The sequence below is a fragment of the Amblyraja radiata genome, chromosome 13 (assembly GCF_010909765.2).
Source record: "Amblyraja radiata isolate CabotCenter1 chromosome 13, sAmbRad1.1.pri, whole genome shotgun sequence".
NCBI classification, from domain to species: Eukaryota; Metazoa; Chordata; class Chondrichthyes; order Rajiformes; family Rajidae; genus Amblyraja; species Amblyraja radiata.
Window position 1 is genome coordinate 33,209,014 of NC_045968.1, and position 22,830 is coordinate 33,231,843.

Sequence of the window (22,830 nt, forward strand, 5' to 3'; positions counted from 1 at the left end):
AGGGAGTAGATGAGTAAGTGGGATAACAAAGAAACAATGTGAACGTGTGATCAATGGTCGTCGCTGTCTCAGTAGGACAAAGGGCTTGTTTCCACGCTGTTTCTCTGAACTAAACTAAACACAATTGGCTTTAAGGAATGCGCTCCAATATTCTTGATGTCTACTCTTTCCTGCTACTGAACTGATCATCTCCCACAACACTGCAGCCTCCACATCCTTCTCCTTGGTGAATATTCAAAATATGGAAGAATTCATTTAGGATGTCACACACATCCTTTGGTCCTTGACTTCACTCAGTCTACCTCTCCTAGTTCTTGAGAGTCTGAAAGTAAAGAAAGAAAGAAATACCCATGTGTTGTTACTCACCATTACCTTCCTTACCAAAGCACTTTAGCTGATCAAAGCCCATACTCAGACCTGCTCAGCAAAACCAGGTTGTGGTTTCAGTATCTCTCTGAATCCACTCAGACAACTGTAGTCCTTTGGGTTGGTGCAGGGAAATGGAATGAATATTGATGGGTAGTTGATAGCTAAACAGACATGGCGCACCGAAGGACTTGTATCTGTGCTGGATATCTCTTACATAGTTCATGCAATGAAATTACTTTAAAATCCTTCATTTTTTCAATATAGCTACTTAAATTAAATATTCTAATATATATGTAGGATTTCTCTCTTTTAATCACATCCTCTGCATTGTACATTATACAAAGATGAACATTCGTTGGCAACTAGAAATAGTAAACAATTGAATTTAAAAAATATATACAAAGTTTGGATTTACAAAGCAAGGTTTTGAACCTCGTGATCCCAACCATCTTGTACCGAAAAAAAAAGGCTGACGGTATGTTGTTAGGTTTCCATGCAATAATAGTTTGAACATAAGAGGATAAATTACTGTGGCAGGAAGTGCTAAAATGCAAAATAACTCCCCACGTACCTAGTTTTGAGGCAAAGGCAGAAGCTTCATTTCCCATTGCAAGCAAGTACCTCAACCATTCAAAACTCAAGACTGCTGCACAAAATTAACATAACTGGAGGTGCATGGAGGCTTCAGACTTCACCAGACACAGGTATGAATCTGGATTCTAGAGAATAGATAACAGCTTCGCCGCAACGGTGAAATATTTGACAAATTATTCACAACTTCAGCAACACTTTGGTAGTACCAAAAATAAGTAGACATTCAAAAGACTCAACAAAATATTTTTCAGTCTTCAACATCCTGCCTCCTAAAGAAATAAGGCAATAGAAGCCAAGGAATGCAGTGTAATGCTTCCCTGATATCTGCCCTTAACAATCCTTTACAAGTGGATGCACCAGGAATTTCAATCACGTTCTCATTCAAGTGAACACACTGCTGTTGCTAGTACAGATGAGAACTCGCATTATCTGGATAGTTTACAAAACAAATGATGAAAGCATTTGAAGGCACACTTTAATAAGAAATGTCTCCTCTATTTTCCTTTATTTCCATTATTGAACCAGCATTTAGTGTTGAAGATTTCAGACGTAGGCACCTAGGGCTGCGTGAAATTCAGTGAGGCACTGCACCAGCTGCTGAAATTTTGGCCTCTCCTCCCGATCCAAGGCCCAGCAGCAGGCCATCACTGCAAATCTGGGGTTGGGGAAAAAAAAGGCATGGATGTCAAAACACAGGGCGACTCATATGCGAGACACAATAACATCCCAGATCAGAGTAAAAATACTCAGCGGCAGCTGGTGAACAGATAACCCGGTCCCTGTTTCACACTATCTGAATAAATGAGACCAGTCACCAATCACCTACCTGATATATAATGGCAAAAAAAAGTAGTCAGTAATATTGGGTATCCAAGAATAATTACTAATGAAACATTGAGCTGGGTAAGAGATCAACAAAAGCAGATATACGAAACGAAATAAAAAATCACATTACACAAATAATGGACCAAAGAGTCACTGGTCAGATTAACAGGAAAAATGAAAAGAATCACCAATTGGAAATGGGAGCAGAGAGCGTTCACTGGTCAAATATTAACAACAGAAGTTAATAATCAGACATGGGTCAGATGTGCAACATTAATTAACATGTTTTAAGTTTTGCTTTCTAATATAACACGGAAGACAAGGCACACTCTGATCAGGTGTACAATGCTGCAGATATCAGATACCAGCAAGGGGTTTCCTTACTGTGGCTGTCAGAGTGCAGTGGTGAACGCTGACTCTGGTGAGGAGGGTTTTCTAAGTGCTTCACAACATGAACTTCACACCTGAACCAGAACTGGTCCAACATTCTTCCACGGTGGTTTGCTTGTTCTGTCGCAAAGAATTTAAATTCATTTTCAGGGGAAATCGGTCGTCAAATATAGTGAGAGAGCAATGGAAAGGTGCGGGTCAGAAATCGAAAGAAAATAAATTAATTCTACAGGCAGAGCAGTTAAGGACTAGAAGTTTGGAAGGCTAAGATGCATCCACTTTAATACAAGAACGATATTTAACAAGATAGATAAATAGAGCATTGATAGGAATATGATACTGTTGCTATCATAGAGACATAGCTAAATTAATGGAAGGATTGGAAATTCAACGTTCCACAGTATAGAATGTTCAGGTGTGATGGGGAGGATGCAAGAGGATACTGTATTAATAGCATGGGTAAACTAGATATACGCACAAGAGACTGAGATGCTCGTTGTAGTAGGGGTAGCAAGCTGGAAAAGAGGTGGGAACAAATCAAAAACTGGCAAGTAATATGTGGATACAAAATGCTGGAGTAACTTAGCGGGACAGGTAGCATCTCTGGAGAGAAGGAATGGGTGACGTGTCGGGTCGAGACCCTTCTTCAGACTGAAGGGTCTCAACCCGAAACATCACCCATTCCTCTCCAGAGATGCTGACTGTCCCGCTGAGTTACTCCAGCATTTTGTATCTATCTTCGATTTAAACCAGCATCTGCAGTTCTTTCCTACACAAATAATAAGTGGATACAGGTGAGGAGGGGGGGGGGGGGGGTTGATTGGTAGATAGTTGGCCAAAGGCCATAGATGGCCTTCAGCTACTTGCTGAAGCTAGGGCACAGGATAGAAGAGCAGGCCACAACTGAGTACAATTCTGATTGGTGTATTATAGGAAGGACCTAACTGCACTGCAGAGGGGGGTGAAGAGATTCACCAGCATGTTGCCTGGGACTAGGAGCGACTGGATAGGCTAGTTTTGTTTTAATTGGAATGAGGGGATCTTATACACAATAATGAGTGCCATAAATAGAATGGATAATAGGAAACTTTCTAAAACTAGAGGGGTACAGGGTACAGAGGGGTTGAGTGTACAGGGTAGCATGTTTTGAGAGGATCTGAGGAATAAATCCCACCCCCTCCCTCCTCTGTTCGGAGCATGGGAGGAATCTGGAACCCACTACCTGAGTGGATGGTGGAAGCAGTGACTCTAACCGTATTTAAGAATGACTTAGACAATCGCTAGAATCACCAAGGCATAAAAAGCAACAGATCAAATGCTTAGATCTGATATACTGGTGTGTGGATGGGACTGCTTCCGTATAGAATGATGCAATGAAATCGAGGACGGGTCAGGGAGTAATTGAATTAAATTTGAAGTGAATAAATGTTATTAACCAAGTATGTATACATACAAGGAATTTGCCTTGGTGCTTTGCTCGCAAGTAACAACACGATATACAATGAACAATTAAAAATAAAAACTGAGTTAAACATGTGAAGAATGAAATAAAATACCAGAACAAAATAAAATACTTTGTCCTGCCCAATTAGATATTGGGCAGGACAAAGTACGCAGAATGAAACATTGCATGGACACAGCAGGAGCTCTATGCAAATTCTGGTCACCACCTTTCAGGCATAATGCAGCAGCATTCTAGTAAACCTCCCCTGTACTCTCTCCAAAGTATCTACATCTTTCCTGCAACGTGGCGACCAGAACTCCAAATGCAGCCTAATCAAAGTCCTATAGCGCTGGATTATGACTTCCTGCTCAGAAGCTGGATCACTGACAGCATTGAAATGCTTAGACCTAGGGTCACTGATGCCCATGGCTCCCTAATTTGAGGAAGGACATACTTGCTATTGAGGGAGTGCAGCATAAGTTTACAAAGTTAATTCCCGGGATGGCGGGACTGTCATATGCTGAGAGAATGGAGCAGCTGGGCTTGTACACTCTGGAGTTTAGAAGGATGAGAGGGTATCTCATTGAGACATATAAGATTGTTAAGGGCTAGGACACACTAGAGGCAGGAAACATGTTCCCGATGTTGGGGGAGACCAGAACCAGGGGCCACAGTTTAAGAATAAGGAGTAAGCCATTTAGATCGGAGACGAGGAAACACTTTTTCTCACAGAGTGGTGAGTTTGTGGAATTCTCTGCCTCAGAGGGCGGTGGAGACAGGTTCTCTGAATGCTTTCAAGAGAGAGCTAGATAGGGCTCTTAAAAATAGCAGAGTCAGGGGATATGGGGGGAAAGCAGGAACGGAGTACTGATTGGGGATGATCAGCCATGATCACATTCAATGGCAGTGCTGGCTCGAAGGGCCGAATGGCCTACTCCTGCACCTATTGTCTATTGACTCACCAAGGCCCCAATCTTAACCTCAATAGCAGCACTGCAACCTTACATCGATTGTAATGATTACTCTCAAAAAGCCTAGCACTCCTTTACACAGCGCTCTTTGTGGTGTTGCGCTTATCGCTCCCCCTTCATCCAAATTCCAAGGAATACAGATCCAAGAGTGTTATTTTTTCACACAATTAGCAGTGGAGGCCAGGACACATTGATAGATTGATGCAGACAGAATCCTTCAGTACCTTTCGAATGTATCGAAATGCATTTGAAGAACCATAAGATCATGGACCAATAGCTCAGAGTCTGCCAAACAACCTCCTTCTATCTCATAAATTTCCATGACTTTATGTACTACTTGATTAAATAAGTTAATGATCAGATATGCACGAACACCAGGAACATTCACAGATCAGAAATAGGATGGGGCAACAAACATTATTGATCAGTACAATCGCTGATCAGAAATGTCAATGGACAATGTCACTGAGGTAAATGTAGAAGATAGATAACTCAAATACTGATCAGAAAAAAACGATTTAATATTTTAAAAACTGTAGCAAGTGGTATTTCTAGACAAGTAATAGCCCTTTAAAATCATATTATGAAATCACCAATACAGAACTGAGTATTTTGATACTCTGAGAATACAAGCAGACCTTCACTCTTGGAATTTTCATCCTTACAACATCACTTGGGCATCAATTACCGTGTGTCAGCAGTTTTACTCTTCCGAAATTTGTTCGGCAGGCCATTGCTTTGTTTCATTTCCTCATTACTAAGTTGAATGTTTGCTTCATTACAAATATTTCAGCTATAAATTAGGTTTACACATTTAAAAAAACACCAATTATAAATGGTTACTTACAATTCATCTGGGCAGTTGATTGGCTGGGCTATTCTGTATCCATCCTTTAGATAAACAGCCATCTCAAAAGGATCAATATCAACATATGGTGTCTGTCCCAGAGTCATTAATTCCCACAGTGTAACGCCAAATGCCCACTGAAAAAAAAAAACAAAGAATTATTTGGATTAGATGATCATGCATTCTGTGACACTGCACAATTCCTGGTTCACAAAAAAACAGCCTTGCCATCCGAGCAGATTGGCTGGCAAGATTTTGATGTCGACATCAAGCATCAACATACCATCTACATACAAATGAAAAACCCAATCACTTCACCATTTAATATTGTGTGTGCTGTTATGTGGACGTTCCCTATTGACCAGTGCCCTAATTGGCTTTGTCTTTCCCATAAATCAAGTCTAGCAACATTACCTCTCTTGTTGGGCTGAAACAAACACAGATCAAAAATGTTTTTAGGAATATCTCCAGTCTTTGCTCGAATAATTGAAAACCTCCATTACCACTGCTGTCTAGTTTTGCATACTGCTGTACTTCACTGCAAATTTGCACTTCAACCTCCTTCTCTCTAATTAGATGCCTACAGCACAATCCCAGCAGAATTCCTTAATTCTGAACTAAAAGATTCTGCCTTGAACCTTCCAGGACATCCTCTTTCTGAGACTAGTCTTTCTGCCTTCCCATCCAAACATTCCTGAATATGAACCATTGGAACTCATATTTGACCTTTAATTATCAGGATCTATCTCAGGTCTCTGGCGCTGTAAGGCAGCAACTCTACCGCTGCGCCACTGTTCCACGTCATTTCATAGCATTATTAATCTTTTCCCTGAATGCAACCATTCTGCGGTTGAAATCTCTGGTTTTATTTCTCAATCTCAACAGCTTCAAATGAGTCAATACTCTCTGTAATTCCCAAATTTCTAAAAATAGCGCTGCCACCTTCAGCTTCCAAGCAATATCTATGCTATTCCACACTAAGCTGTGCTACCCTTTCTTGTTCCCAATCCACCATGCATTGTTTAAAAAAAAACGTTGTTACTTGGTCATATGGGAATTCTGACGTTTACTTCAAGTGACTCGAGTAGCACCCAGTGGAATGTCTGCCTATAAACACCCAAAAGTCCTTCAGAATCACTTCACAAGAGTTGAAGCTCATCGAAATGAAGGCAAGTTGTTATAACCTTAACCTTAGAGCCATAGAGTCATATAGCATGGAAACTGGGCCTTTGACCCAACGTGCCCATACCCACCAAGATGCCCCATCTCTACTAGTCCTACCAGACTGTGTTTGGCCCATATCCCTCGAAACCTGGTTAGGAAGCAGTCTAAATGCCAGGAAATGCAATATTGGGCAAGTAATCAGCTTGGCAGATGTAATAAATTAGTTTCTTGGAAGGATTTATTAGGGCCACAACTACATATTGTTTAAAGAATAGGAAGGAACTGCATATGCTGGTTTACACTGAAGATAGACACGAAATGCTGGAGAATCTCAACTGGTCAGGCAGCATCTCTGGAAGAGAGAAATTTGAAGTTTCAGGTCGAGACCCTTCTTCATAAGGAGAAAGAAACAGGCAGAATTGGGCAGGGGAACGATAAGGTTGGAGGCTGTGAAGTGGAGATCGGAAGAGGTGATGAGATCAGTAGATCACAGTAGAGGAACATAAGCAGACAGTTTTCTTCTTAACTAGTTTGATACAAGGGCAGAAAACTTAATAAATCATAACCTTTCATGAGATATGCAACATAAATATGATGGGTAGTGAACTGACAACAATCTGGGAATATATTCCCTGGAAAAATGGAAGGCATTAAATTACAAGTACAAAAGCTTTTGTCTTTTTCCTTCTTTGTGTTTTTAGTTTGTTATAAGATGTATGTTTTAGTTTTTCTTTAGTTTTGTATCATGTGATGGAAACTTTAATTATCTCTTTCCTTGATGGAGATGCCAATTTTTCCGTGTCGTATCTCCATGGGCACTGAAGCTTAACATCATGGAGCTGGCGGCCTTTTGCTGGGGACGACCTCGGAGTTGCAACTGCTGGAGCCTGCGGATTTTAACAACATGGAACTCATGGTCTCTGGTTAGAGACCGACTTTGGGAGATTCAAGCCGTGGGAGCATCGACAGCCCCGACTGCAGATGGCTCGACTCCCCCTACCGCGGGAGATAAGAAGATAAGACTTATGTTGCCTTCCATCACAATCGGAAATGGGGAGGAGCCGCTGTGGTAGATGTTTATGTCAAATTCTTATGTAGTTGTGTGTCGTGTTGCTTTTTTGGTATGACTGTATGGCAAACCAAATTCCTCATATGTTGCAAAATACTTTGCTAATAAATTACAATTATGATTAAGTACCTCGGTATATATGACAATAAACTAAGCAACTAAGCTACCTCCTTTATTGTGTTTATAATGGTATTTACATTTCAACGTACTTTGGAACAGATTGCTTACCACATCACTAGCACTTGAAAACTCATTGTTGACAAGGCTTTCCAATGCCATCCATCGAACAGGTCTGTTTTCATTGTCCCCTAAGCAATGATAGTCCATGGGGAAGAGATCCCTGGAGAGAGCATTGTCTGCAATCTTTACCTGAAGGCCATCATCAATGCTAGGATGGACACAGACTTACAATTAGCAAAAATACTCTTATATAAGTGATAGAAATGTTCAAGTCAGAATATACAAAATCTGGTTCCAGCTTTCACATTTTAAAACAAATACTGGAGATCAAAAAATCTCTGACCGAAGGTAGGAATGCACATCCAGTCCAGATAGCAACTGAGTACATTGCAATGCTGGCAATTCTTTGCAACATGAATTAAATCGTAATACACGTCTGCCTAGCTTTCTACAGTACAAGATATACCTGCGTGAATAGCACATCCTGCATTTTATGAAACCTACCTTCAAAGTTTGAGAGCACTTTCTTGCATTTTGACTAAATGTTGAACATAGGTAAATCTAAGATTGCAATGTAAAGACATTTTCAGCAACTGCTATTTCTGTTATTAATATTTCTAATATTATATACCAAAATAAAACATAACAATTCCTATGACTCATTCGCCACTTTCCACTCAAACCACCATCTCCCCAGGTACTTTCATTTTCAATCACGGGAGATGCAACACCTGTCCTTATACCTCCTCCCTCGACTCCATCCAGAGTTTCCGACAGCCCTTCCAGGTGAGACAGAGGTTCACGTGCACCTCCTTTAATCTTATCTATTGCACCCGGTGTTCCTGTTGTGGGCTTCTGTACATTGGCAGGCCAAAGCGTAGACGCGACAAACATTTTGCTGAACACTTACACTCGGTCAGCCATGGCTACAGGATCCCCTGGTGGCTAAATAATTTAACTCCACTTCACATTCCGACCTCTGTCGTAGGCCTCCTCTGCTGCCAGCGTGATGCCATGTACAAATCTGGGGAACAGCACGTCATATTCCACTTGGGTAGTTTACAACCCAGCGGTATGAACGCTGAATTCTCTAATTTTACAGTGCCCTCCATAATGTTTGGGACAAAGACCCATCATTTATTTATTTGACCCTGTACTCCACAATTGAGATTTGTATTTTTTTTTTAAATCACATGTGGTTAAAGTGCACATTGTCAGATTTTAATAAAGGCCATTTTTATACATTTTGGTTTGCTGAAATGGGGGGGGGGGGGAGGCTATGTATAAACACAGCTGTAATTTCTACATGGTGAAACCAAAATGTATAAAAATACCCTTTAATAAAATCTGATAATGTGCACTTCAACCACATGTGATTTTTTTCTATTACAAGTCTCAAAATCACCCGGCGGGGTCACAACATCAGAGGCTTGGATTGCCTCAGCGCAGAGGGGGAGAGCAAGGAGGGAAGAGACAATGACTTTGGGACTTTAAACTGTTGAGTGTTTGTTATTTATTCTATGTTATGACTGCAGGCTAAACCATTTTGTTGCACTGAAAAGTGCAATGACAATAAATTGAATCCAATCCAATCCAAAACCTGTGGAGTACAAAGGGAAATAAATAAATGTTGTGTCTTTGTCCCAATTATCTTTAGAAAGGCAGGCAGTTAATGCTAACCCAAAATATCATGAACCATAGCAATTATTATGAATTAACTCTGAAAAAGGTGGTTGGAAAGATCATAATGACTTGCTAGGTAATTTCAGGTCAATTAGAGTTGCATGTGGGCTCAAACTAGGTGTAAGGACAGAATAAATTTAATGGAATTGTTTGGAACCCCCATAAAGAGTTCTATAAATTTTGCATACATCGAAGCCAACGTGGTCCCCTAGCCATAAAAATACATAATTTGTGAACTAGAAATGTTTTGCAGTAATCTCTTGCACTCACACACAATTTCTTGTTGCAAGGTCTTTATGGATAACCTCTCTCCTTGCCAAGTAACTCATCCCACAGGCAATCTGAATGGCCATATGAACAAGGTCTTGCTGTGATATTGCCTGTGAAAAAGACATAACAATTACTTGAATGTCCCCTGTATAAATTGAAAACGATATCAAATTGAAAAGAATTACTTTTCCTAGATCCAAAAATAATTGTCATACTTGTAGAATACATAACAATTTTACTAATAATGTAATCTCCTATAATTTCCATTCCAAACAAGACACATCGAACATCGTGATAGAAATTATATCACTTTCAGATGAATTAAACTGCTGCCCGCTGATCCCATTTTTCTTTTCCATATCTGAAAAACTCAATGAAACTCATGGAAACAGCCACTCCAAGACATCCAAGTCTCTGGCACCAGGGAAGCAGCAAAGCATCCTGGAGTCCCATTTGCTGCCACAGACACTCCTGACTGCTCACCTAACTATCGAGTCTCCTATCACTATCGCACTGCCTAACTTCAACCTACCCCACTGTGCCTTAGAGCTAGGCCCGGTACCAACCTAGCTGCTGCTCTCCCCTAAACAGTCATCTCCCTCAACAGTATAAAAAAACATTCACAAGGATATTACCAGGACTGAGGGCTTGAGTTATAAGGAAAGTGTGAATAAGTTGGGGGGTTTTTCCCTGGAGTGTAGAAAGCCGAGGCATACCTCTGTAATTATAGATACATACAAGATACCTTACAGTGGTATCTAAAATCATGAGGGGCGTAAAGTGAACTGGTGCAGTCTTTTTCCCCGCATAGTAGGCGAGTCTAAAACTAGAGAGCATGGGTTTAGGTGAGGAGGAAAATATTTAAAGGGGACCCGAGGGGAAGGTTTGTCACACAGAGGCTGGTGTATGTATGGAACGAACTGCCAGTGGAGGTGGAGGTGGTACAATTACAACATTTTAAAAACATTTGGATTGGTACAGGTATATGAAAGGATTCAAAGATTTCAAAGTCCAAATGGAGGCAAATGGGACAAAAAAAGTTAGTCGAGCAGCATCTGTGGAGAGAAAGTAATCCATAAATTACTTGGGTTGAGATGTCGACAATTCCCTACCCCCTACCCCCTGCCCCCCCCCCCCCCCCCCCCCCCCCCCCCACACATGGACATTCTGAAAAGAGGAATAGCTCAGGGTTGGCATGAGTGAGTTAGGTTGAAGAGTCTGTTTCCTGGCCATAACTAAATAAATTATTAAAAAATATTTAGAAGTTACCTGTGGATTGTTGGCTTCGGCAAGTTTGCATTGTCGAAGGAAGAGCTTTAGATTACCCCAGTTCATGTAAGGGAGCAGTACCATGGGCCTCTCACCATCCTCTATGCAAACATGATTGATGGGCAGAAGGTTTCTGGTCCAAAAACAACACAATATTAGTCACTATCAAACACCATCTCTTGCTCCTGCAGTTTTCGAAACAGGAGAGGTTCCATCCCCCTGACCTCCACGGCCAATTACACCATATTCCTCACTACACACAAAGTTCAAATCTATCAGAAGAAACAAATCGTAAAATATTAATATATAAAAAATATTGCCTGTAACTGCATTGTTATCAAGAGGCTTGAAGCACTGATCCAGAGACCTTGGTTAGCATTGGGAAATAGCTTCTTCCTTTCCTGTACTTCATTTCTAACATTCACTCTTCCCAATACAGATACCCCATTATGTTTTTTTGCCCTGGCTTGCATCCCACAACCCATTCTCCTTGTGTCCTTCCTCATCCCATCTTTCCCCCCACCCCTTCTCCATGTTGACCATCCAACTGCAAAGTCATTAATCAATTGACAGCTGGTTGTGGAAATGCCTAAACCCAGCCCCTCTCATGAATGGGTATAATTCTTCATCGTTTAGAATAACTTGCCATGGTAGAGATGGTGCCAGTGTGATGTTTGCTTCCAGGCAGGAGCTTATTGCCATAGTATGGCCCTCAACCTTGGTGCTTCAGGCAGAAAAATCACGAGAAATAGTCAGTGATTTTACAGCTGACAGTCTGATTTCACTATATTTGGCCTCAAACTAGTAGTAATTATTTCCCAATCATTAGTTTCCCTTAGCTGACCTTCATGTCTGTCTGAAAACTTTCCTCCTCTACCTTTCTCTCCCTCACGGACAAAATGAATAGCCACACTCTCAGTCCTATTGCATAATGAATTCACCTGTGCTCTCATCCTCTCAGCTTTCCACTTCAAGACCAAGTTATGCTGCCATGTATATCGACCTTGAGAAAGACTAGTCTAACATCCTGACAAAATATGCCTCAACGTTGGCACCTCTGAACATAGGGGGCACGCCAGGTTCCCACCTACCCACTGTTTGAGTTTCTTTGGTGATGGCAGCACAACATAAATAGCTCCAATAAAGAAACTTCTTTGTTTCTTCAGTTTAACGTTAGTTTAGTTCAGTTTATCATCTTCGGCACAAACATTCCTGTGCTGTTCTATGTTTGCTGAACACAATTCTTTTCCATTTACTCTATTATCTCGATCTATAATATATAAAACATGAACACTAAAGGTCTGGAGATCACATCTATAATGGGGTGGAAACAGGCTTTTAATGAGGTATGGCAGTTACGTGACAGCTGCACTGTTGAGTCATGAATAACACATCCGCCAGATCGAACAACAATTTTCTACCCAAATGTCATTAATGAACCAGATCATTATTTTTTTTTGTAATCTTTTTTTCTTTAACTTCAGATTGATTTAATTGTTTATATTTAAACTCCTCTGTTGCAGCAGTGGAATTTGAACTCATGCATCTGGAACCATGGTCCAGTACTTTGGCTGTGTATTCGCTGATGTAACCACTACATTGCTGAACTGTTATGAGTAAGGTATTTAACTCGAAACATTAATTCTGAATGTTTCTAGCAATTGCAATTTTAATTTCAGTTTGCCAGCACCTGCATTTTGGGGGGATTTTCACACTACAAGTAGCCTCTCCTGTACCAATACAAATCAATGATTCTACATGAAGGAAACTAAAGATCCACCGGATCCTTTGTGTCTGAAAAGCAAACCCGAAATTGGCATGTCAAAGCATTGCAGAAGTACCACCAAACTCTCTCCATTAAATCCTGGAGAACCCTCACCCAAGACTGCTCGCAGTGACAAGAGAGAGGCAGGTAGCTCCAACAACACTGAACATCTCTATCAGGAGCACCTGCTAGCCATGCGCCAACAGTGGAAGGTAAAAATATGATGCAACAGGGTTCAAGAGAGGGGGAGTGGGAGAATATGTTGAACCAAATAAAATTTTGGGGAGGATATCATGATAGGCAAATATTGAGAACAAGACTGAAAAGTAAACTGAGAAACAAGGCATAAAAGAGAATAAGATGGACAGAAGATGAGAACAGAATCACAGCTACTGTAAAAGACTAGCAAATATTGTATGCAAGTTCACTGTTCCCACACAGGACTCATTTGTCATCGCAGACTCAATATAATAAACGCTGAAGCAGGAGAGTCTGAAGAAGGGTTTCGGCCCGAAACATTGCCTATTTCCTTCGCTCCATAGACACTGCTGCACCTGCTGAGTTTCTCCAGCACTTTTGTCTACCTTCGATTTTCCAGCATCTGCAGTTCCTTCTTAGACACTTAACCCCAATGGACTGCCTGAGAAGAACGATAGATGAAAGTTAATTTTGCTTACCTGTGATGGAGTCCCCGCAGTTTGCAGCTCTCTGTCAACATCATAGTTACTTGTACCTCTGAAGCATGGTCTACAAAAGGAAACAAAAATAAATTATAGCACTTGCACACATTTTTTGGACAAAATCTGTTCCCTTCTTTCCATTAAACAAAGGTAAAAATCACTACCTTTAAAGCTAGTTAAGTGTGCATGTGGCTCATAGCACCATATCATTTAGTGCTAGGAACTAATCTGTAAACAAGCATTCTCAAGTTCAAGCAGAAGTGGTTAATTGAGAAAAACTCACCCCCGTATTCTCTTAGACAATACTATAAATACAATTCCATCAATTATTTCCTTATAATCCTAGTCACATGCCCATTGACTATATCTCCATTATCAAATAACATGGATATAATTTACAGAAGCCACTTGACTTACAAACCAGGACATCTTTGGGATTTCGGATGAAACATGAGCACCTGGGGCAAACTTATCCAGACACCATGTGCAAACTCCAGATAAACAGCACCAGAGGTTAGGATCAAAGCTGGGTTGTTGGAGCTGTGAGGCAGCAGCAATGCATGCTCTCAATCACCAGCATCTCATTCAATTGAAAAAAATATTAATTTTTGTATGATTGAGGTCAAAGATTAAAATAGATTCTGCACCATTAGACTGAATAATACAGTACAGGAATGGGCCCTTCGGCCCACAATGTTTGTGCCCGCACATGACGCCAAGTCAAACTGATCTCATCTGCCTGTACATGATCCATATCCCCCTAGACACTATACTTCTATGTGCCTATCTAAAAACCTCTAAAATGGCACCTTATCGGCCTCCAGCACCACCCCCGGCAAGGCCCTCCACTACGATCTGTGTAAATAACTTGATCTGCACATCTCCATTAAACCTTCCTCCTCTTTCCTTATGGCCACGCCCCCTAGTTTTGGACATTTTCACCCTGGAAAAAAATATTCTGACCGTCCACCCCATGTGTGCCTCGCATAATTTTATATACTCCTATCGACTCCCCTCAAACACCAACATTTCAGTGAAAAGAATCCGAGTCTTTCCAACTTCTGCCTGTAGATGGAACCCTCTAATCCAAGCAGCATTTTGGTAAACATTGAATATAAACGTTGAGAGGTCAAATGCAGTTATACTAGACGTCAGTGAGACCACATTTAGAGTATTGTGTTCGGTTTTGGTCACCATGTTATTGGAAAGATGTTGTCTGCCTTGAAAGGGTGCAGAGATTTACGAGGATGTTGCCAGGACTTGAGGGGCTGGGCTTTAAGGAGAGGTTAAACAGACTAGGACTTTATTCCTTGAAGTGTAGGAGAATGAGCGGTGATCTTATAGAGGTGTACAAGATCATATGAGGAATAGATGGGGTAAATGCACATTCTTTAGACCTGAATAGGTGAACTAATAACCGGAGGACATGGGTTAATGGTGGGGGGGGAATAGATTTAATAAGAGCCTCAGGGGTAACTTTTTTTACACAATGGGTGGTGGGTATATAAAAGACAAAGGATATTTATTGTCACATACACCAATTGGTGCAGTGAAATTTGAGTTACCATACAGCACACAAATAAGATAAACACAACACTATAAAATTTAACATAAAACATAAAAAAATCCCCCCACAGCGGAATCAACGTTTCCCACTGAGGGAAGGCAACAAAGTTCAGTCCACTTCCTCTTGTTCACCCGTGGCCGGGGCCTGTTGGGGCCTCCGCAGTCGCCGCAATGGAGCCCGATGTTTCAGGCCCTCGCGCCAGGATGATCGGAGCTCCGGCGTCAGAACGGAAGAACATTCTCAGCGGCTTGGAGTTTCCGAATCGGCCGCTTCCTACTGGAGACCGCGGCTTCCGAAGTCCACAGGCCGAGCTGGACGGAGCTCCATCACTGGCGATCCTCGGCAAAAGATCCCAGGTCTCCACGATGTTAAAGTCAGCGCCTCCCGCAGACCACAGCTTCATGGTGTTAAAGACGGCACGCCCGCTCTGCGATGGTAATTTAGTGCTGTGCCGCTGCTGAAGCTCTGGCCGGGGGGGGGGGGGGGGGGGGGGGGGGGAAATGCGGCTCGGAGAAAAGACGCATCCTCGACAAGGTAGTGACTGAGAAGACAGTTTCCCCCTTCCCCCACATAAAAAAGACTAAAAGACCTCCAAAAACAAACGTTTAGACAGACTAAAAATAACAAAAAGGATGAAAGGACAGACAGCTGCTGGCGAGGCTGCCACACTCGATGGTGCCACCACTCGGATGGAACGATATTTGGATAGGTACATAGAAGGCGCCACCACTCCATATGGAACTTGGATAGGTACACAGACATGAAAGGTTTGAAGGGATATGGACCAGACACAGGCAAGTTTCACTTACTCAGTTAGGCAACTTGATCAGCATGAAACAGCTGGGCCAAGGGACCAGTTTCCTATGTTGTACTGTTGTATAACTTACATTAAATCTATGCTCTTTAGTTTTAGACTCCCAATTCCCAGGAAAGACTCCCAATTCCCTCTTATCTATGCCACTCATGATTTTATAAACCACTATAAATGTCACCCTTCAGCCTCCTCTGCTCCAGGGGAAACAGTCCTAGCCAATCCAGTTTCTGCTTATAATGCAAGTCCTCCATTCCCAGCAACATCCTTGTGAATCGGCACCGGCTCTAATTTAATCACATCCTTCCAATAATACGGTAACCCAAACTGTGCACAGTATTTCGGTGCAACGGCACCAAGATCTTGTACAGCTGTAACATGACGTTCCAACTCTTGTACTCAATGCTCCGTCCAATGAAGGCAAGCACGCCATATGCTTTCTTCACAATCTTGTCTACCGGTTGCCACTTTTACCACTCGGTCTCATGTTTAATAGCACTCCCCAGGTCCCTGTCACTTACTATGTATGCTCTGCCTGGTTTAACTTATCAAAATGCATCACTTCACACTTGTCAGAATTACATTCTATCTGCCATTCTGTGATGACAATTTTGCAAGCAGCACAACAGCAAATAAACAAATATTGCAGCTCTTGGCAAGGGAATAATAATCTTCTTGTTTTAGTAGATAGCCACTCAAAGGGGATTCAGGAGGTATTTGGCAGAAGTCAGAGGACGTGTTAGAACTATGCACACGAACCATATGATCCCAGCAACGAATGCAAAGCATGGACGAAGAAGCAGATAGACAATAGACAATAGGTGCAGGAGTAGGCCATTCGGCACTTCGAGCCAGCACCACAATTCAATGTGATCATGGCTGATCATCCCCAATCAGTACCCCGTTTCTGCCTTCTCCCCATATCCCCTGACTCCACTATCTTTAAGAGCTCAATCGAGCTCTCTCTTGAAAGTATCCAGAGAACTGGCCTCCACCGCCTTCTGAGGCACAAAAGTCCACAGACTCACAACTCTCTGAGAGAAAAGGTGTTTCCTCATCTCCGTTCTAAATGGCTTATGCCTTATTCTTAAACTGTGGCCCCTGGACTCCCCCAACAACGGGAACATGTTTCCTGCCTCTAGCGTGTCCAAACCCTTAATAATCTTATATGTTTCAATAAGAACCCCTCTCATCCTTCTAAGCTCCAGAGTATAGAAGCCCAGCCGCTCCATTCTCTCAGCATATGACAGTCCTGCCATCCCGGGAATTAACCTTGTAACCTACTCTGCACTCCCTCAATAGTAAGAATGTCCTTCCTCAAATTAGGGGACTAAAACTGCACACAATACTCCAGGTGTGGTCTCATTAGGGCCCTATACAACTGCAGAAGGACCTCTTTGCTCAAATACTCAACTCCTCTTGTTATAAAGGCGAACTGTCTATTGTCTATTTATATTGTCTATTGTTGCAATTTTTAAAACCATCTTCGCTATCTACAATACCACCCACTTTAATGTCATTTGCAAATGTACTCATCATGCCTTGTACATTGTCATCCAAATTGTTGATATAAACCACAAGCAGCATTGGGCCCAGCACCGATCCCCGAGGCAAACCACTTGACACAGGCCTCCGGTCCAAAAAACATCTTACCACCACCACTGTTTCCTTCCATGAAACCAATTCTTTATCTAGTTTGCTAGCTCTCCCCAGATCCTATATGAACCGTATCAAAAGCTTTGCTGAAGTCCATATGGACAACGACTACACCCATGCCCTCGTCAACCTTTTTTGGTTACCTCATCAAAAAAAGCTCAAATTCATAAGACACGATTTCCCATGTACAAAACCAGGCTGACTATGCCTAATCAGCCTATCTGTCCATATGCATTCACATCTTATCCCTCAGAATCCTCTCTAGTAACTTACCTACTACAGACGTTAGGCTCACTCGTCTAGTTCCCAGGCTTGGCCTTGACGTTCTTCTTAAATAAAGACACAGCATCAGCCACACTCCAGTCATCCAGCACCTCACTAGAGTCTAACAATGATTCATATATCACAGCCAGGAGCCCCCCCAAATTTTTCTCTAGCTTCCCACAGCATCTTTCAATACATCTGATCAGGCCCGGGAAATGTATCTACCTTCATATGCCCTAGGACATCCAGCGCCTACTTGACCGTTATACGGACCGTCCTCCTGACAGGAGGTGGAGACAGTTAGTCAACTTCAGAGCTGTGTATTCAATTAGGTACAATATTTACTATATGATTACTTACCTTTTACTGCTTTAGTAAATACATATTTTTCTTTACTTGGATCTTTCTCATCAATTAAAATCCCAAGAAAGATACGACCAAATGTACCTGAAACACAAAATTAACCAAATATTGTATGGAAAGCCATTAAGCTAATTTATTTACACTTCAGATTTAACTTTCAAAATCTATATAAGATCTATTTTGCTGAAAAAGTCAAAATGCTGGAGTAACTCAGCAGGTCAGGCAGCATCCCTGGAGAACATGGATAGGTGATGGTACACAAAAATGCTGGAGAAACTCAGCGGGTGCAGCAGCATCTATGGAGCGATGGAAATAGGCCGAAACCCTTCTTCGGACATGGATAGGTGATGCTTCGGGTCTGATTGAGGGGGAAGAAAATTGGAAGAGAAGAGGAGCAGGACAAAACACGGTAGGTGAGATGTGAAGACAGGAGGGGGGGGGGGGGTTATTCGGCAGATGGATGGACAAAGGCCAGAGTTGAAAAAGCAGAAGGAATTCGTTGAGATGTAGGAGCGCAAAGATATGGCAACACTTGCGATTGGTCCACCAAGGCCTACTGGATTCCCTGGTTGTTTCTGAAATTACCCAGTCATCTCAGAGCGGAAAAGTGTAGGATTGAAAAGTTAAATAATTAAAAAACTTTTGCTGCAATCTTCACCTTCTTGAAGAACTTCTTTGAGAGTGACCCTCTCTCTGGAGATAGCTATGTCCTTCACTTTAGCTTTTGCCTCTGCTAATGTGACACTTTTGAGATCATTCTTTTCTATCCGAAGTGTAGGGTAACCTGGAAAGAAAAAGTGAAAACCAATATCCAACATATATTGACCTTGTTCAAAACTCAAAAGTGCGTAACTGTAGGATTAGTGATAAATTGCAGCATATACCATGCATGAGGAAAGCAGCTACAAATACATAAGAGAAAAATAAACAAATAATGTTAGGCCGTTTTGCACATCACAACAAATACGCTTACGTAAAAATGAAGCATGACTATCAGAAGTATGAAGCATGGTCCTGTCAGCAATCAATTTGTGTTGCGCCCAAAGATCCTCAACCCACGCACCCAGAGAGACCATCAACCCGTGCACCGACAGAGATCCCCAACCTGTGAGCCCACAAAGATCCTCAACTCGTGCACTCACAAAAATCTTCAACCCCCTCAGTCCAGAGACCATCACTCTACTCTGCCTACCAAGCCTAACAGCCCCATTTGTCCACAGAGATGCAAACACCCTCCATCACCTGAGATCCCCAACCCCCTCGTCTCCCTGGAGCCCCAACCCTCTTGCCCACCGAGACCCCCGAGTCCCCATTGCCCACCAAGACCCAATCCGCCCATTGACCCCAATCCCCTCTGCCCATCACACCCCATCCCCTCTGCCCATCGCACCCCATCCCCTCTGCCCATCGCACCCCATCCCCTCTGCCCATCGCACCCCATCCCCTCTGCCCATCGCACCCCTCCTCCTGTGCCCAAAAAGACACCCATTCAATTTCTTCCGCTCTCTTCACATTAATCCAAAAGTACAGGAGAACAACAGACCAGCACTTTTAGACTTTGGTGGTCGTGCCTCAGATTTCCCAGACTATTGGATGTTATTTCTATTTATTTCTCTTAGAGCAGTAACAGTCATTTAGTAAAGTAGAAAAGGGAAATGACAGACACATTAAATAAATATTTTGCTTCAGTCATCACAGAAACAAAATTGGTATAAAGCAAAAAACAGTAAAATTAAATTTCCAAATGGCTACTGAGCAATTTCCAAACTGTTGATTGGGATATGAATTCAGTAAAACCACTTTTGCATCTCCATAGAACTTTCTTAGCACCTTAAATACAATGTGCTCTGTAAAGTCACTGCTATTGATGATGCTAACCTGACTTTTTGGAAACTTGGGTGATACCATTTTGTCTTTCTTCTTCAGGATTACACCCAGAAAGTTCCTTCAAATCACTTCCTGCAAGGTCAGAAAGTTGTGTTATAATCATAATTATTTTTCTTTTAACAATCATTTATACACAAAGGCAGGCTTGGAGGAAAAGTTGAGCCGCAGGGACAATCCATAACCGCCAGCGTCTCCTCCTCGATTCCAAAACTGAACCGCTGGGGCAAGCCTCAGACCACCAGCATATCCTAACCTGCTCAGACAACAAGGGACGGCGCCCCACATGGAGTGCAAAGATTGAGCCACCGGGACAAGCCCAAGACCGCCAGAACCTCCGAGGCCAGGTCGGAGCTGCTGGGAAAAGCCCAAGACCACCAAAGCCTCCTCTGTGAGACTTAGACCAAGCTGCCAGGACAAGCCTGAGACTCCCAACATCACCTTTTAAGGTATGAGTGAGCTGCCGTGACTAGCCCGAGACCACCCGCACTTTCTCCTTGAAGCCAAGATTGGGCTATCAGAATAAGCCCAATGCATAACACTCATGAGCAGCTGAGCAAGAAAGCATTTTTTACTAGTCATTTTTGGATTTGGGATGCAAGCATTGACAACATTTAATATGAACTGTAAGAAATAGTAATGGCTAAATGACCAGATTCTACAAATTATGCTTACTGAAATACTGAATTCTAATTCATGTAGTTTGCTTTCCTGCCTGAATGAAAAGACAAAACTATGTCAGTCACTCATACAATACTCCAAATGTGATTTCACCAACATCTTGCAGAGTTGTAACATGACATCCCAATTATTGTGCTCAATATGAATCCAAGACGAGTCCAATGAATGTAAGCATGCCAAATGCCTTCCTCAACCGTGTCTAACCTGCAGATCAGATTTGGCAAGAGTGATGTGTCACCAGCCTGAGCATGCAGAAAAAAAAAAAAACATCTCAGAGTATCTGCCTTATCCTTTTCTGATTAGTATCTGACCTGCTACCTTGCCTTTCACTAATCAGTTTTGCATTTGGCTGGGGTTTTATAAGTGAGGGGTAATAATGGCTTTTAAGAGGCTATTCGATATGCACATGGAATGGAAGGATATGGATCATGTGCAGACAGAATAGATTAGTTTAATTTGGCATCATGTTCAACGTCTTGAGCTGCACTATTCAAAGTCCAATGTTCCATGATATTTTTATTCTTACTCTTCAACCTTTGTTATCAGGGCATCCTGGGTATGATGATCAATTGTGAACTGATGTGAATCACTCACGGATCACAATGTTCCTAGCTATGGCTAGCTAAGATTGCCACATAAATTAAATCTAAGACATATGGCATCAATGGAGTGCGAGCTAGTTGCAAATACTAATGCTTTCTTACTCTGACTGTTGCAATCACAGGGGAAAGCTTATTTTAAAATGTTGACAAATTCCCCCCTTCTACACGACAGGAGTATCTTAGGCACATGGAGCATTCTAACATTGTATGTACAAGCCTCTGGAGCAGTGTCAGATCGTGGAGCTATACAGCACAGTAACAGGCCCTTCAGCCCACCCTGTTCATCCGCACCATCAAGTCCCGATCGACTACTTCCATGTACCAATACCCAATCCATAGCTTTCTATGCTTTGGAGATTCCACTGTGCTGCCTTAGTCTATCGAGTCTTTATAAAGAAATGCTCTATCCCATAATTTTAACCACTATGGGATACAGGAACAATTACTGTCAAGAGATAAACTAAAATAAACTGTATGATTAACTTAATCCAGAATAATCCAAAAGACCGAGACATCAATGTAGATGGGTTGGCAAATTTGCTGATGACACCAGAGGATATATGTGTAGGAAGGAACTGCAGATGCTGGGAATGGGGAGAATGAAAGTGTTTAGCAATTGGGAGATCAGGTAGGTCCAGGCAGACTGAGTGAAGGTGTTCAGCGAAACAATCACCCAGTTTTCGTTTGGTGTCGCTGATGTACAAGAGTCCACACCTTGAACAACGGATACAGTAGATGAGGTTGGAAGAGATGCAAGTGAAGTGCTAAACCCTTTAATTCTCCTTCCCATTCCCACACTGACCTTTCTGTCCTAGGTCTCCTCCGTTGTCAGGGTGAGGCTAAACACAAATTGGAGGAACAGCATCCCATATTTTGCTTGGCCAGTTTACAGCTCAGTGGCATGAATATTGATTTCTCTAACTTGAAGTAACCCCGACATTCCCTCTCTCTCCATCTCTCCCCCACCCAAGTCACACCAGCTTTTCATTTTCACCCAAAGAGCAAAAAATGGTCCGTTTCCTTTATCATTGTTACTTTTTGGCATAACTTTCATTCATTGTTCTTTATCTCTCCCTACATCATCGTCCATATCTCTCATTTCCCTTTCACCCGACTAGTCTGAAGAAGGGTCTCGACTCAAAACGTCACCCATTCCTGCTCTCCAGATTTGATGCCTGTCCTGCTGAGTTACTCCAGCTTTTTGTGTCTATCTACAGTGGGTTCAGATCAGCTGCAGAAACAGGTAGAGAAATGGCAGATGGAGTTTTACACGATCAAGGATGAAGGATTGCACTTTGGGGGGTTGACTACCAGGAGAGAGTATATAGCTAATAGTCATAGAGTCACACAGCATGGAAACCAGCCCTTCGGCCCAACTTGCCCACTCCAACCAATATGCTCCATCTACACTAGTCCCACCTGCCTGCGTTTGGCACATTTCCCACAAAATCTATCCTATCCATGTACCTGTCCAAATGATTC

The 22,830-nt window shown here is 42.2% G+C and overlaps 1 protein-coding gene across 1 annotated transcript in view; it reads right to left on the minus strand.

Moving 5' to 3' along the window:
- Nucleotides 1–659: 659 nt before the first annotated feature.
- The window catches only part of ryk (receptor like tyrosine kinase), a 49,652-nt gene continuing 27,481 nt past the window's right edge, over nucleotides 660–22,830 (minus strand). Inside the window, exons 8-16 of the mRNA XM_033031683.1 lie at nucleotides 20,060–20,140; nucleotides 18,840–18,965; nucleotides 18,179–18,265; nucleotides 13,518–13,587; nucleotides 11,076–11,208; nucleotides 9,807–9,916; nucleotides 7,902–8,061; nucleotides 5,441–5,577; nucleotides 660–1,618 (exon numbers count right to left, since the gene is read on the minus strand). Of these exons, the coding sequence (XP_032887574.1) occupies nucleotides 1,507–1,618; nucleotides 5,441–5,577; nucleotides 7,902–8,061; nucleotides 9,807–9,916; nucleotides 11,076–11,208; nucleotides 13,518–13,587; nucleotides 18,179–18,265; nucleotides 18,840–18,965; nucleotides 20,060–20,140 (1,016 nt within the window). The 3' untranslated portion in view covers nucleotides 660–1,506. The remainder of the gene's footprint in view (nucleotides 1,619–5,440; nucleotides 5,578–7,901; nucleotides 8,062–9,806; nucleotides 9,917–11,075; nucleotides 11,209–13,517; nucleotides 13,588–18,178; nucleotides 18,266–18,839; nucleotides 18,966–20,059; nucleotides 20,141–22,830) is intronic.